At 42.7% G+C, this 16,714-nt stretch overlaps 1 protein-coding gene across 2 annotated transcripts in view; it reads left to right on the forward strand.

Moving 5' to 3' along the window:
* Positions 1 to 16,714, forward strand: part of LOC126170560 (ras-related protein Rab-37-like) — a 379,498-nt gene that overhangs the window by 261,269 nt on the left and 101,515 nt on the right. For both annotated transcript variants that reach the window (XM_049920735.1, XM_049920736.1), the window contains exon 2: positions 8,078 to 8,224. In XM_049920735.1, coding sequence (XP_049776692.1) covers positions 8,102 to 8,224 — 123 coding nt within the window. In that variant the 5' untranslated portion in view covers positions 8,078 to 8,101. The remainder of the gene's footprint in view (positions 1 to 8,077; positions 8,225 to 16,714) is intronic.

Here is a 16,714-nt window from a genome sequence, read left to right on the forward strand (position 1 = left end):
CCCATCGCACCCCCCTCAGATTTAGTTATAAGTTGGCACAGTGGATAGGCCTTGAAAAACTGAACACAGATCAATCGATAAAACAGGAAGAAGTTCTGTGGAACTATGAAAAAAATAAGCAAAATATACAAACTGAGTAGTCCATGCGAAGATAGCCAACATCATGGATGATCTGAGCTCAGGAGCGCCGTGGTCGCGTGGTTAGCGTGAGCAGCTGCGGAACGAGAGGTCCTTAGTTCAAGTCTTCCTTCTTCAGACAATTATCAAAGTTCAGGCACTCACACATAATCAACTTCGCTCTCCAAAATTCCAGGACATGTTCAGATTTGCTTGGACATATGCAGGATTTGACGGTCTACACACGGAAAAATTTGAAAACGTTAAAAACATATTTTTTGACAGAGCACAGAGAAAAGTGTGCGACTGTGAAACTGTCGGGTTCATTTATTGCAGTTTATGTGACAAACTCTTATGTTTTCATCACTTTTTTGGGAGTAATTCTCACATCCACACGAAAACCTAAATCGGGAAATGTAGAAGAATCTTTTTACCCATTCGCCAAGTGTACAAGTTAGGTAGGTCGGCAACATATTCCTGTCATGTGACGCACATGCCCTCACCAGTGTCGTATAGAATATATCAGACGTGTTTTACTGTGCAGGAATCGGTTGACCTATGACCTTACAATCAAATGTTTTCGGTTCCCATTGGAGAGGCACGTCCTTTCGTCTACTAATCGCACGGTTTTGCGGTGCGGTCGCAAAACACAGACACTAAACTTATTACAGTGAACAGAGACGTCAATGAACGAATGGACAGATCATACTTTGCGAAAATAAAGAAAAACTTTTCACTTGAGGGGAGACTTGAACCAAGGACCTCTCGTTCCGCAGCTGCTCACGCTAACCACAGGACCACGGCGCTCCTGAGTTCACAGTATCCTTGATGTTGCCTATCTTCGGATGGACTACTCAGTTTGTATATTTTGCTTATTTTTTCATAGTTCCACACAACTTCTTCCTGTTTTCTCGATTGATCTGTGTTCAGTTTTTGAAGGCCTATCCACTGTGCCAACTTATAACTAAATCTGAGGAGGGTGCGATGGGGAGGTTCCCTTGTGAGCATAAATATTACAAGAACATATGGGCAGAAATGCGTTCCAAAGGAAGTCCACGTCCTTGTGCGTGGAGAAAAAAGATCACTGACAGTGACCGCGGTATCAAAAGCAGGCATGTGGCCCACCAGAGTGCGGTAAGCCAAACAATCGTGTGGAACAATGTCCACTCCGACGCCATTATCTGTATCACTTACAACGCGTGCATGCCTTGTTACCATCAACAGACCTGCCTCTGCAGCCGACGGTTTTATCGCTGGTTCGTCGCACAGGCCACCACACTGCTGAGATTTCACAGATGTGGCTACCATTACCGGGGTGGCGTCGGCAGGGCTGGTGGGCGAGGAATGGGGGGGGATGATGATGATGATGATGATGATGTTGTTTCGGTTTGTGGGGCGCTCAACTGCGCGGTTATCAGCGCCCACACGAATTCCCAAACTTTTCTCAGACCAATCTCGCCACTTTCCTGAATGAAGATGAAATGATGAGGACAACACGAACACCCGGTCATCTCGAGGCAGGTAAAAATCCCTGATTCCGCCGGGAATCGAACCCGGGACCCCGTGCTCATTAAGCGAGAATGCGACCGCGGGACCACGTGCTGCGGATGAATGGACACGCCTTTGGTGGTGCTTACTACATAAAGGTGCTCCAGCTCTCTGTCGTCTTGAGTGTGGAGCTAAAACACTACCATAGACCGAACAATCATTGAAACCTACACTGTCAAAGATCTTCTATCTCTTCAAGTGGGAGTAGGAACGCTTTTCCGGCCACAGCTACATGCCATCTTTTTCGCTCCTTACCCTCTCAGAGACAGTTTCCTGAAATTTGGCTCCATTTAGCAACTTCTCCCTGTATAACAGAGGCAACAGAATTGGTGCCCAGTACTCCTCTAATAACTGTTCTCTAAATTTACCCAACAGAGTGTAATGAGTACGAAGTTACTGTTCTCACAAGATGCCCACTTACGATCCTTGAGCATATCCGTTACAGTTTCTTTTGGGGTGTACTGACCGACTACGATCCCAGCAGCGCCTCTCCGAATTCATTCACTGTCTCTCGTTATGCCAACTTGATGAGGACTGCATAACGTTGGAGAAACATTTCAGAGTTTTTGAACTAGCTTCTTGTACGCGATTTCCTTTACAAATACACTGCACTTCGAAAACCTCCCAAGAAACAGAATTCTTTCTTTAATATTTCCAAACACTGATTTTGCTTCTTCCTCCCACTTCATTTTGCTTAGTGGTGTTACCACTAGACAAACAGGCGGCGCGAAAAGAACACGTTGATTCCAAATTACTGTGATTAGATTTATGTTGATGGCATGTAGAATGTATTTACAGGAATACAACCTCTAAGTTACCCAGTTTAAGAATTGCAAATTATTTTTTAAAGATAACATCGGAAATATGACGTCCGTTTTCCTACACACACATTAAAAGTCTTGCTTTAAAGTTCTACACAACATCTGTCGAAGTGTCCTGTGAAACACCAGCAATTTCTTCGCGTATTGCAGCCTGCAGATGGTTGAGTAGCGAGGTTTGCGGCAGTAAACTTTGCATTTCAAACGACCCGATAAGAAAAAGTTGCAAACCGACAGATCTAGCGAGCGTGTAGGGCAGTGGAGATCGCCAAAATGTGACGTGCAGTGCTGAGGAAACATCTCTCGAACAACTGCCATGGATGCATTAGCCGTGTCGACTGTGGCTCCACCTTGTTGGAACCATATTTCTACAATGATGGTCCCCAAAGCCTCAAGTTGTGATCCCAACACAAGGTTCAGAAATTATTGTCAAATATCATGTAGTGAGTCTGGTAAGACAAGAAAGAATCGCAGTTAAAGCATGATACATCTACATCTACGTCATACTCCACAAGTCATCTAATGGTGTGTGGTGGAGGGTACTTTCGGTACAACTGTTTGATCCCTACAACCTTGTCCCACTCGCGAATAGCGCGTGGGAAGAATGATTGTCGGTAAGCCTCTGTATTGGCTCTAATTTCTCAAATTTTCTCCTCGTGGTCAATACGCGAGATGTATGTGGCGGGAAATAATATGTTTCCGACTCCTCCTGTAAAGTGCTGACCCGAAATTTCAATAGTAAATCTCTTCGAGATGCACAATGCCTCTCTTGTAACGTCTGCCAGCGGAGTTTGTTTAGCATCTCCGTAACGCTCTCTCGCCAGCTAAACCATCCCGTGACGAAACGCGCCGCTCTTCGTTGGATCTTCTCTATCTCCTCTATCAGTCCTACCTGAAAACGACCCCAGATATATAAACAATCAGGCGAACAAGCGCCTTATAAGCCACTTCTTTCGAGGATGAATTACATTTCCTTAAGATTCTTCCGATGAATCTGCGTCTGGTGTCTGCTTTACCCACTATCTGTTTTATGCGGTCATTCCACTTAAGGTCGCTTTGGATAGTTGCGCCTAAGTATTTTGTGGCAGACGCTGTCTCCAGCTGTTTGTCATCCATATTGCAGCTGTATTGTAGTGGATTTCTTTTCCTATGTATGCGCATTTATTTACATTCAGGATCAACTGCCAGAGCCTCCACCATTCATCAATTCTCTGCAGGTCGTCCTGCAATTTCTTACTATCTTCTGGCGTTGCTACTTTGGTATAAACAACTGCATCATCTGCGAATAGCCTTAAAGAGAATTCGATGCTTTTTACTAGATCATTCATATATATTGTAAACAGCAATGGTCCTATCACACTTCCCTGGTGTCCTCCGCCGGTCGCGGTGGTCTAGCGGTTCTAGGCGCTCAGTCCGGAACCGCGCGACTGCTACGGTCGCAGGTTCGAATCCTGCCTCGGGCATGGATGTGTGTGATGTCCTTAGGTTAGTTAGGTTTAAGTAGTTCTAAGTTCTAGGGGACTGATGAACACAGATGTTAAATCCCATACTGCTCAGAGCCATTTGAACCATTTTGTTGTCCTCCGGATATTACCTTTACATCTGTCGAATTACTTTCTTTAAGAGCGACGTGTCGAGTTCTGTCTGCAAGATAGTGTTGAATCCAATCGCAAGTCTGCTCAGATACTCCGCAAGCTGGTATTTTTTTTTTCATTAAACGGCAATGCGGGACGGTGTCTAACGCCTTACTGAAATCAGGGAACACCACATCAACCTGAGCGCCGTTGTCCACTGCCCTTGAATCTCATGGAGGAAAAGATCGAGCTGAGTTTCGCAGGATCTCTGTTTGCGGAATCCATGTTGATTTTTATAGAGGAGATGCTCATTTTCCAAAAAAGTCATAATTTTATAGCATAAAACATATACCATAATTCTACAACAGATCGACGTCAACGATATAGGTCTATATTGTGTGGATATGTCTTACGGCCCTTCTTAAAAACGGGAATGACTTGCAGTAGCTAGGTACCTTTCGTTGCTCAAGCGATCTACGATAAATCACTGCTAGAAGGGGAGCAAGTTCTTTCGCATAATCTTTATAGAATCTTACAATTATGTATCTCATCTGGTCCTGACGTCTTTTCACTACTAAGCGATTGTAGCTGCTTTTCAGTTCCACGATCGGTTGTTTCAGTATCTGCCATTTCGACGTCGTACGACAAATGAAAGGAGGGACAATGTTACGATCTTCCGCGGTGAAACAACTTCGGAAGACCGAATTCAGTATTTCGGCCTTCTCTGTTATTTTCCGTTTCGGCGCCGGTGTATACGCTGAGAGAATGAACAGATGATTTTGACCCACTTACTGATTTTACATACGACCAAAATCTCTTAGTATTTTTACTCTGGTCGGTTGACAACGTCTTGTTTTCAAAATCACTGAACGCTTCTCTCATTGCTCTCCTTACGCTCATTTTCGCTTCGTTCAGCTTTTGTTTGTCAGCTATGTTTTTACTGCTCTTGAATCCGAGATGAAGTGCTCTTTGTTTACCTAGCGCTTTTCAAACACCGCTATTAAAACATGGTGGATCTTGCCCATCCCTCAAAACCTTACTCGGAACATACTTGTCTAGAGCATATTGAACGGCGCCTTTTAATTCTTTTCGTTTGTTCTCCATGTCTTCGTCCTCATCACCGAATATTTGATGCTGACTTCTGAGATATTCTGAACTTTGTATCCCGTCAGCCTTTCTGAGCAAATATATCTTCCTACCTTTCTTAACATTCCTTGTAGGACCCGTTGTCATAGATGCTGTCACAGCCTTATGATCGCTGATACCTTCCTCTACGTTAGCTGATTCGATAAGTTTAGGTTTGTTTGTTGCCAGGAGGTCTAAGACGTTACCGTGGCGAGATGGTTCTCTATCTGCTCAAGGTAATTTTCGGACAAGACATCTAGAACAGTTCCACACGAAGCCCTGTCTCTGGCACCAGTTTTGATGGCATAAAACTACCAATCTATACCTGGCAAGTTGAAGTCACCCCCTGTTACAGCGGCGTTATCAGTAAACTTACTAATGATATTCTGCAGGCTCTGTCTGAATCGCTCTACAACTTCAGTTCCTGACCAAGGTGGTCTATAGAAGCATCCGATCACCGCTTGTGACCGTTCTCTGGTACTCAATTTCACCCAGATTAATTCACATTCGGAATCCACGATAACCTCACTAGATTTTATCGAATTTTGTACTGCAATAAACAGGCCGCTACCATTGGCGACTAACCTATACTTACGATAAACATTCCAAACTGAACGTAGGCATTCATTGTCATTTACGTCTGGTTTCCACCAACTTTCTGTTCCCAATACTGTCTGTGTTTATAACCTCCAGTAAGCGATACTAATGTGGTACCTTTCCTTGGTTGCTGCTGCAGTTTACTAAAACCATGTTAATCTTTTCTGTCTGTAATCTGCGAGGACCAAGATTCTTTGAGGTCACTGTGGCTGATTTAACAGCCAAGTCGTCTTTGATCCCAAGGAAGGGGTTCTCTGACCTAAAAAGCGTCCATGTGCACGCCACATGAGCTCCGTTACCCTAGCATGCGCTTCTTTCGTGTAGTGCGCGCCCGACCAACTAAGGAGAACCCTACAAGTCTGCCCCTATTGCGGAGGTTGAGAAATTCGCATCCGATACCGTCGCAGAGTCGTCTGAGCCTCTGGTTTAGACCTTCCACTCTGCTCCAAACCAGAGGACCACGATCAACCCTGGGTACGATGCTGTAAACAGACAGTTTAGCCTGCATCCCGCGTGCGTTGCTATTTGACTTCACTATAACAACCAGCCGCCGGAAGAAGCCGAGGATGCCTCAGAACCCAAGCAGCAGGAGTAATTCGTGCCGACATGTGCCACTACATGCAGCCGATGGCACCCAGTGCGCTCGATAGCCGCCGGCAGGGCAAGGATGAGACCTTCCGGCAAACATACTTAATGCACACTGGAATTCTTTCCCGTCTTATCTGTATCACCCTGAGGGGTTCCGTCAACAGCCTAACATTGGAGCTCCCAATGACTAGCACATCCACCCTCTGTACTTGTCCGGACTGGGCAGTAAAATCGACTGCTGGCCCAACAGGAGAAGCAACCCGTGCTGGCTCAGAGTTATGATCAACAGTGGGTAGCACCTCGTACCTGTTGCTAAGACACAGGGTGCAGTCATGTACTTGGACGGAGTTTTACCTCAAAGTCTTGCTATAAAAAGGTGCAAGTCATACTGTACTATGTTCGACTGAGCATATGTAGGTATTGTGGAGCAACATAAAAAAATACTCGTATATAGATATGTAAGACAGGTCTGTTTTCACATAAATAAGAGTACGTGACCAAACACAACAAAAACCTGTAGTAGCTGTTAATGAAGGACAACCACTCGTCAATGGTTTGGAAATTTGTTTTTTTTTTTTAATTTTTGATTTCATGCTAATGAAATGAAATGATCGTATGGCATTGTTGGCCGGGAGGCCCCCTGCGGGGAAGTTCGGCCGCTGTATTGCAAGTCCTTTTTAGATGACACCACTTTTTTTTATCTCATTTTGTTCGCTTTTGTTCGTCGCAACTGCTCGGGGCGGACGTCGTAAGACACCCTTTTCAGTTCGTTGTTGATCGATTAACTCAGTTTTTTTATTACAGAGGGCAGCTACCCCTCTAACCGAACACGCTGAGCTACCGTGCCGGCGTACTTCCGTGACTTTCGAGTCAATGATGATGATGAAATGGTAATGAAAGACACACGACACCCAGTCATCACGAGACTGAGAAAATCCCGACCCCGCCGGGAATCGAACCCGGGACCCCGTGCGCGGGAAGCGAGAACGCTACCGCAAGACCACGAGCTGCGGACTTCATGGTAATTTCACTGTATGTTTAACATGCAACTGTGGTGTACATGATGAACCAGTCCATCATTTGTATAGATGAATGTGTAAAATTGCCTAGGAACTGCATGTGAATGATCCATTTCCAGACCATTGGCCATTACTCTAGTGTTTTTACTTGTGGCTCATTTCCATTTTTTGCAGTCTAGTAACCTGTACATTAAGTTACTTGGACGGATCCTCAAACTGGCGTTGCTCCTCACTTTTCATCCAGCTGATCGTCTGGTATTTAGGAAGGTTAGTTGATTTGGGGGAGGGGACCAAATAGCAAGGTCATGGGTCGCATCGGAGTGGGGAAGGATGGGGAAGGATGTCGGTTGTGCCCTTTCAAAGGAACCATTCCGGAACTTGCCTGGAGCAATTTAGAAAAACCACGGAAAACCTAAATCAGGATGGCCGGACGCGGGTTCGAACCGCCGTCCTCCCGAATGCGAGTCCAGTGTGATAACCACTGTGCCACCTCGCTCGGTACTTAGGAAGGTGGTGGCGTCTCCAATAATACCTTTCTGTCCCAATCTACAACTTTAGGTGTCATGAAACTGTAGTATTGGACCGGTATTTGCTTAACATATGGGCTGTTGTGATAAGTATTCGTCTTTCTCGAGGAGTTTTCCTTCCACACTCTTCTACATTGTTGATCTGAGGATGCCCGCCTTTCCAGACCGCCATGCCGCCTTAGGCCACCATGTCAGAGCGACAAGTGCGTCACGTGGTGGTGACTCGCCGCAACTCGTCCAGCGGCCCGCCGTCAGCGCTGCCGCGCCCGCCACGGCCTGTCGAGGAACCACAGTTCGATCTTGTCTGCAAGGTAAGTTACCTTCAGTCTTTCTTCTCTGACTTTATTCTGATTCCTATTCGCCATTCCTTCCGTGTGTCGACTTGGCTCTTTATTTATCATACATAAAAAATATTGCTTTTTCTTGATATAGACAGCAAAAGCTATCAAACTCTATAAATTCATCTCTCTTGTTGTCTCATCGGTCACATCTTGGTCTGTAAAGTCAACATTTTCTGATCCCTCACCCTCATTAAACGATTCAAAAATTGTTCGAAAATTATTTTTAATGTCAACTGGAATCATAAAATGTACAGCTATGTTAAGAATGAATCCGAGAGTGAGTGGGACAATTGATTGTCTTAAGTTTAGTGAAAGTTTGGTCAACTTAACTTGTTTCTCGACGATAGCTGTAGATTCTTCTCACTCTTGTTTGGGGAACGTACTCTTAGTGAATGATTCCTCTCTGCAGTGGGTATCACAGAAGTCTCCAAGTTTTATATTTCCATACATTAAGAAAAAAAACAGTCGTTGCAGGATCGTATGTTGTCTTCAAAATACATTTATTCCATATCTGATGATTTTCGTAATGCCCTTCCAACACGCCAATCCCTCAACATTTTAACACCGTCGTTCCACGACTTACAACCCACAGGAGCAACTCACTCACGCCTAAACACTACACACAACGCAAGTTGACAAGCGCAGAGATATAACAATTTTAGTCCCACCAGGTGTGTACGCTATCGACATAATCGAAGAGTTACATTTCATTAATATTTGGTGTATAAAACATATCTGTTAATGAATCTTTCAAATGTTCAAATGTGTGTGAATTCCTAAGGGACCAAAATGCTGAGGTCATCAGTCGCTAGACTTACACACTACTTAAACTAATGTATGCTAAGAGCAACACACACCCATGCCCTAGGGAGGACTCGAACCTACGGTGGGAAGGGCCGCGCAGTCCGTGACATGGCGCCTCAAACCACGTGTCCACTCCTCGCGGCAACGAATCTTTCAGAATAATTGTAAAAACAATAATTATGATCATACATCGAATTTTTAATAGTCGTGACTTCAAATATACATCGAAAACACAAAAATCATAATGTTTTGCACACACTAATTAATCTTATGTTAGTTTCATGCTTTATTTCTGTTTTAAAATGGGTGATCATTTTGGCTGTAACATTAAAATTATTGGAACGCCTGTAATATTCGACACATACAACCTCTTGATCCACATCAAACACATCATCATTCTCCCCCTAAATCACACCTATTATTAGATAATGAAGTATTTTCTCCAGTTTTTCACGGATTGTTGATTCCTACCTTCCAACCCAGGTACTATACATTTACTACTTCGACTGATTTCCGCCACAAATTTGGCCTGTAGTAATTTGGCCGGAAGACATACACTGGTGTCCAAAATTAAAGCAACGAACTACGATTTCCCCGTCCTGTGTCTAATTCACGATGTAATCATACAGACTGTCACCAGATGTCCGTATCATAGCGTTCTGCACGGAAAGATGATGCTCCAGTCAATGGACAACCACGCTAACGATGACGTCAGGACACCTATCAGACGAGGTAGTGTTTGGCAGGTAGTCCCACATCCAACATTTCTGTATACACAGTCGCAGACGGTGCAGTATGGCACAGAGAAGACGCCTACCAGGCTCTCTCCGGTGGAGGGGCATAGAAAGCATGGAAGTAGAACAGTCGCAAACTGATGTGGCCCGATGTCTTAATGTGAATTGATCTGTTGTTTGTCGGATGTGGCGACAGTTGGTAGAGACAGAACTGTATTCCGAAGACCATGGCAGGGCCCACTACATGTGACGGCAGGAAGGGAGGACCGTCATTTGGATATAAGGGCACGATGGTACACTGGATGTGTTTTATCGAGGCAGAGGTTGTACATAAGGCCTCAGCAGGGTGGCCTTTATTGTCGGAGATTATCTGTATGTCTACCTCTATCGTGTCTTCACAGAAGGAAATGTCTAGAGAGGAATCATCAACATACCAGTTGGACTGTCGAACAATGGGCCAATGTTCTTTTCACAGGTGAGTCCCAGTATGGTCTGGAGAGTGATTCTAGACGGATTTGCATATGGAGGGAACGAGGAACACGATTTCGGGACCAAAAGCACTGTGGAAAGCGACCGACATCGAGGAGCATCCCTAATGGTGTGGGCAGGAAAGTGTAGGTCATCCAGTAGTAAGAGAGCCGTATCAAAGAAGAATAATAAATGGCTTGTGCAATACTTTCATTTCTACTTTGATCATCCATATACAGCGCCAGTATCATCATTATATTATGTTATTCACAAGGTTAACACATGAATGCACCCACATCATATTTTTTATTCTCACAACATTAACATAGATTCCTTTTATATCCAGCAAGGAATTTTCATTTAAAACCTTATGTTATGCTTTATCTTCGTTTTAATAGCTAGTGATTATCTCTGACAAGCCCGCCACTTCTCTAGGATTGAAATAATAACGGGAAAAATCATAGTCGATAAATGTCTGTAGCAGGTTATGTTTGTATTATACCTGCAGAAATTTATTTTGAATTAAGTAGATTAATACAAGAACGTAATATAAAATTATGGTTAACTAGATTTGGAGAGTTACAGCTGATGATTCGATTTTATCGGTCCGATTTGTTAGTGGAAAGCTTTATTATAAAGTCTCTCTATCGCCTTTCTAATTCACCAACGTACATCTAGAAGTACAGTTTTATCATCAGGGCTTCAGCTTCATCGAAACACCTTCACTGTTCTGTCAACGCGATAAAAAAAGCATATTTGTATATTCTTCTGATTTCAGTTGTATATTTCGCTACATATTTGTCTCAACCGCAATATAAAAAAAGGAGTTAATGGGCAGTTTCATTGCTTCAGTTCTTCAAAGACAATCTTCAGATCTATGAAGAGTAAACATACACAGTTATAAGTAAACGATATTGCGCTGGTGAAAGCCACAGAGGAAAAAATTGAAAACTTTTAAAAATTAAGACAGGATAACGGACAATCACATGAAGTAACTTTTAGATATTATTTTACAACAATAAGTGAGTATCACAGTTTTGAAAGACGAAACCACATTAATACATTGTTTTTTCTGAGGCTGACAATGATAAGTGGATGGCTGACTGTGTTACTTTTCATTATGCTCAGAACAGCTAGGATTCAAGAAAGGATTTTCTCAGGCGTGTTGAAAGACAGTGTACGTCTATAAACAAAATCGGAAATCTTCGAAGAGAATCCCTGCTGTTTTTTCCGATTCTTGCTCAGATTGTTTTGGAGTAAAACTTAGTTCCTCTGTTCAGTACGATTATTCCGCGATAATTGTTTTAATCTGTCCTGTTTCCTTTTTTCATCCTGTCCATTCTCCTGTCACTGTTTTCCACATGCTCCTTTTGTCGCCGACTCTGCGAACTTCTTCATCCAGTCCCCCTAATTTTCAACATTCTTCTACAGCATCACATCTGAAACGCTTCTATTCTCTTCTGTTCTGGCTCTCCAACTATCCATGATTCACTACTGTGCAATACTGTACATCCTCAAACTCTTCATCCTCAAAATAAGGTCAATTTCTTATACTAGTAGACTTCTTTTGGCTAAGAATACCTTGATTGCCTGTGTTAGTTTGCTTTTTATGCTCTCCTAACCACATCCATCAAGGGTTGTTTTGCTTCCAACGATTCATTAAAAATATCGCTGTCCTCAGTGAAAGTGAAGAAGAATTACAAGATCTGCAGGATAGAACGAACATTCTAATGAGTACAGAAAACGAATTGCGAGTATACCGAAAAAGACCAAAGCAATGAGAAGTAGAGGAAATGAGAATAGCGAGAAACTTAACATGAAAGATGATGATCACGTTGCAGATCAAGATAATGAATTCATATCGTCGATACCCTTTCACTCAGAATTTTTACCCTACTCCTGAACTTTTATTTTGTTTCCGGCATTGCTTCTTCGATGTACGGACCGAACAGTAGGGGCGATAGACTGCATCCCCCTCTTACTCCCTTTTTAATCCGAGTACTTCGTTCTTGGGTTTTCACTCTTATTGTTCCTTCTCGGTTCTTGCACATATTTTATATTGCTCGTCTTTCCCCACAGTCTACGCCTATTTTTCTCAGAACTTCGAATATCTTACATCATTTTGCAGTGTTCAATGGTTTTTTTCAGGTCGACAAATCCTATGAAAGTGTATTGATTTTTCTTCGGTCTTGGTTGCATCACCAAGAGCAAAGTCAGTACTGCCTCTAACGTGCTCTTACCCTTTCTCTAAAGCCAAACGGACCGTCGCCTAACAGTTCCTCAATTTTTTTCCCAATTTTCTGTATATTGATGTTGTCACCAATGTGAGCGCACGAGCTGCTAAGGCAAATGTGCGATAGATCTCGCAGTTATCTGCCCTTTCTATCTTCAGAATTGAGTGGAAAATACTTTTCTGAAAGTCTGATGGTATGTCGCCAGTCTCGTAAATTCTGCACACCAGCTTGAACAGTCATTCGGTTGCCGCTTTCAGCAATTATTTTAGAAATTCTGACGAAATATTATCAGCCCCTTCTGCCTCATTAAATCTGAAGTCTTCCAAAGCTCTTATAAATTCTGACTCTAGTGCTGGATACCTATTTCTTCCTTATCAGCACCAACGTCTTCTTCTATCACGTCGTCAGACAAGTTCTCCACGTCGTAGAAATCTTCAGTGTACCCTTTCCAACTATCCGCTCTCTCCTCTGCGTTTGACAGTAGAATGCTTACTGCTCTCTTAATGTTGCCACCCTTGCTTTTGATTTCACGGAAGATGGTTTTGCCTTTTATATGTGCTGAGTAAGCCCTTCACACGTTTCTTCAACTGCACTGCGTACTGTGATATTCCCTATCAAATATCCACATATGTAGCGAACTTCAAACGCGTCTCGTCGTTAGTCAGTACTTTAGTGCCCCTTTTCCTCCTACAACTGTCCTGCGTACGAGTCTGTTAAACTTCAGTCTACTATTCATTAATACTAAATTGTGATCAGAGAATATATGCTCCTGGGTACACCTTACAATCCAGTGTCTGTATTAGGAGTCTCCGTCTGATCATGATGTAATCCAGTTGGAATCTTCCAGTGTGTCCAGGGCTTTTTCAAGTATATCCCCTCTATTGTGATTTTTGAACAGTGCATTTGCTATCATTAACTGAAATCTATTGTAGAATTCAAATATTCTCTCTCCCGTTTCATTCCTACTACCGAGCTTATATTCTCCCTTAATTTTTTTCTTCTAATCCTTTCTTTATAACCGCATTCTAATTCTCCGTGATTATTAGATTTTCATCTCCCATTATGCATTGAATTACCTATTCACTATCCTCGTATACTTTATGTGAAGAGAGCTTCATATTGTACTTGCGATGTTGTCATGCAGACAGTGCTGTTGAATCTGATTAGAACAACACTGTCACTGAACTGTTCATGGTAACTCACTCTCTGCCCTACCACACTAATCTAGACTGAGATTTTGCATTTACCCTTCCAGATTTTCTAGCTCCCCTACGTCATTCAAACTTCTCTGGTTCGACGTCGACGGGACGTTAGACACTAGACTTCGTTCCATCCCTTTCTACAGAATGCGGTGTGTGGACATGTAAACTTTCCCAACTCTCGTAGTATGCTCAGTATTGATTGTTGCCAATTTAGAGTTGTCAGTTGCTTACATTCTTAGCTCACCATCTGTCATTTGATAGCACATGCAGACAGTGCTCAATTTTTTTTGTTATTGAGATCATCACCCCCTCGGAATAGTTTCATGCAGTTATTCATTCATGTTATCCGACACCTATCCTCTTCATATCTAAGTCAGACCAGTTTGGGCTCTGGAGAAATGTAGGAACTCGCGAGACAGTACTGACGCTACAACTTACCTTAGAATAAAGGACGAAGAATCTTTATAGCATTTCTAGATTAGAATAAGGTTTTGACTTCGTTGACTGCAATACACTCTTTGAAATCATGAAAGTACTGGGGATAAAATACAGGGAACTAAAGTTTGTCCACAGCTCGTATAAATGAGAGACTTCAATTACGAGTCGAAGGACATGAGAGGGAAGTAGAAGCTGAGGATGGGTGAGACAGTGTAGTAGCCAGCATCCGCTGTAATTCAGTTTGCACATTGATGAAGCAATAAAAGCAGCTAAGGAGAACGATAGTAAGCCAATTAGAGTTCAAGAGATAAAATCTTTGAACCTTGCTGATGACATTGTAACTTCGTCCAAGACAGCAAAGCACTTGGAATATTAGTTGAACAGAACGGACACTGTCTTGAAATGAGGCTATAAGATGAATATAAATAAAAGTAAAACAACGCTATGGAATACAGTCAAATTGAATCAGGCGACGCTGAGGAAATCAGATTAGAAAATGAGACGAATTTTGCTACTTAGGCAGCAAAATAACTGATTTGACATTACTAAAGAAGACATAAAATGCAGACTGGGAACTGCAAGAAAAGTATTTCTGAAATGTAGAGACGTGTTAACATCGAATATAAATTTAAAGATTTGGACGTCTGTTCTTTTGTGATTATGTTTTTCTAGGGTATAGACTTGTAAGTAAGTGGAACCTGGACAGCAAACATTTCAGGCAGAAAAAGAACAGAAGTGTCTGAAGACTACAGTAAGCAAGTTCAAGTGGATGTGGAATCCATCACATCAGTCCTCTGACAACGGACCACATCTCTCCTTTTACCACCCGTTCAATCATAATTTGGATTTTCGTAGTCTGTTCTTTTTACAGAAAACGCTTTTACTTTCGTGCAGTACATCCTACTATTTCTTTCCTCCATCTTTCTTCTTTATACATCTTACTTACAATGTAAGAAAATTTCAACTCTTGAAGAATCTTCAGATTTGAAAGATACCTGAAATTTCAGGAGCAGCCGGGAACAAACCGCCACGGAGTAGTGTCGTTGAGGCAGTGCTGTAGTTACTTGGTGGAACATGTCACTAGCTCGTGGCTATAATAAACGGGCGGCCAATAACCTTACCTTCGGGAGCTGCAGACTTATGGAACTGATTCTAAGAGAACTACATTGTTTGGAGACTAATTAAAATAAATGTCGTGCGGCATTGTTGGTGGGATATCCCACGGGTAGGGATCAGCTGCCTTAATGACTATAATTAACATTAATGAAAAATGGTTTATTTTATGTCAAAGCTTACATCATTCAACTAAATTTCTTTACACAACAAAAAATAAGAAGCTATTTTCGTTATGTTCTTTCTCGAGTGTTCATTTTAGTTGTTAGCTGTTTGAACACCGCTGGTTACTGTTTCCCAGTAGCTTCAAATCTACAGTTGGAGAGAGCAAAACGCACAAATTCACTTGGAAGTTCTCCAGTTACTTAAATTCCTCTTTAAGTTTTGCTCCATAGCTTTTGTAAGAGATATTTTGCTGTCAATCCTCCACAAGCCCCTAAAATGTTTATTATTTATAAATTAGTTTCGGCATTAGAGTCTGTCAGAGGATGGCTTAAATGTCGAGATAGTTGAGAAGCTGCTTGTGGTGGATTTACAACAAAATGTTCAGTTAGTTCAGATCGATATTTAGATTGAAATAAATTATCAAGTATAGTGATTCACAGGCATTAGTGGTCCCAAAATTCAGATCAGTCTCTTGTCACCGTCTTTTGTTGGTTGGCGCTTTCGTTTTGGACACTTCTTTGCAAATTCAACAGTTGAAGAACTGTTTCGCTCCAGTGCTTTTAGTCATTCGGCCTCTTCCATTCCAATACTTCTAAATGTACCCGCGCGGTCTGCGCCTTGTCACGGTTCGCGCGGCTATTTCCGTCGGAGGTTCGAGTCCTCCCTCGGGCATGGGTGTGTGTGTTGTCCTTAGCGTAAGTTAATTTGCCGGCCGCGGTTGCCGAGAGTTTCTAGGCGCTTCAGTCCGGAACCACGAGGCTGCTGCGGTCGCAGGTTTGATTGGTTGGTTTGGGGAAGGAGACCAGACAGCGTGGTCATCGGTCTCATCGGATTAGGGAAGGATGGGGAAGGAAGTCGGCCGTGCCCTTTCATAGGAACCATCCGGGCATTTGCCTGGAGTGATTTAGGGAAATCACGGAAAACCTAAATCAGGATGGCCGGACGCGGGATTGAACCGTCGTCCTTCCGAATGCGAGTCCAGTGTCTTACCACTGCGCCACCTCGCTCGGTCGCAGGTTTGAATCCTGCCTCGGGCATGGATGTGTATGATGTCCTTAGGTTAGTTAGGTTTAAATAATTGTAAGTCTAGGGGACTGATGACCTGAGATGTTAAATCCCATAGTGCTTAGAGCCATTTGAACCATTTTTTAAGTTAATTTAAGTTACATTAAGTAGTGCATAAGCTTCGGGACCGATGACCTGAGAAGTTTGCTCCCATAGAACTTACCACAAAATTTCCAATTTTTTTTCTAAATCTACCGTTAATGAAACCATTATAATTGGCAGTGAACTTCGGAAGCC

This window comes from Schistocerca cancellata, chromosome 1, assembly GCF_023864275.1.
Source record: "Schistocerca cancellata isolate TAMUIC-IGC-003103 chromosome 1, iqSchCanc2.1, whole genome shotgun sequence".
In the NCBI taxonomy this organism is placed as follows: Eukaryota; Metazoa; Arthropoda; class Insecta; order Orthoptera; family Acrididae; genus Schistocerca; species Schistocerca cancellata.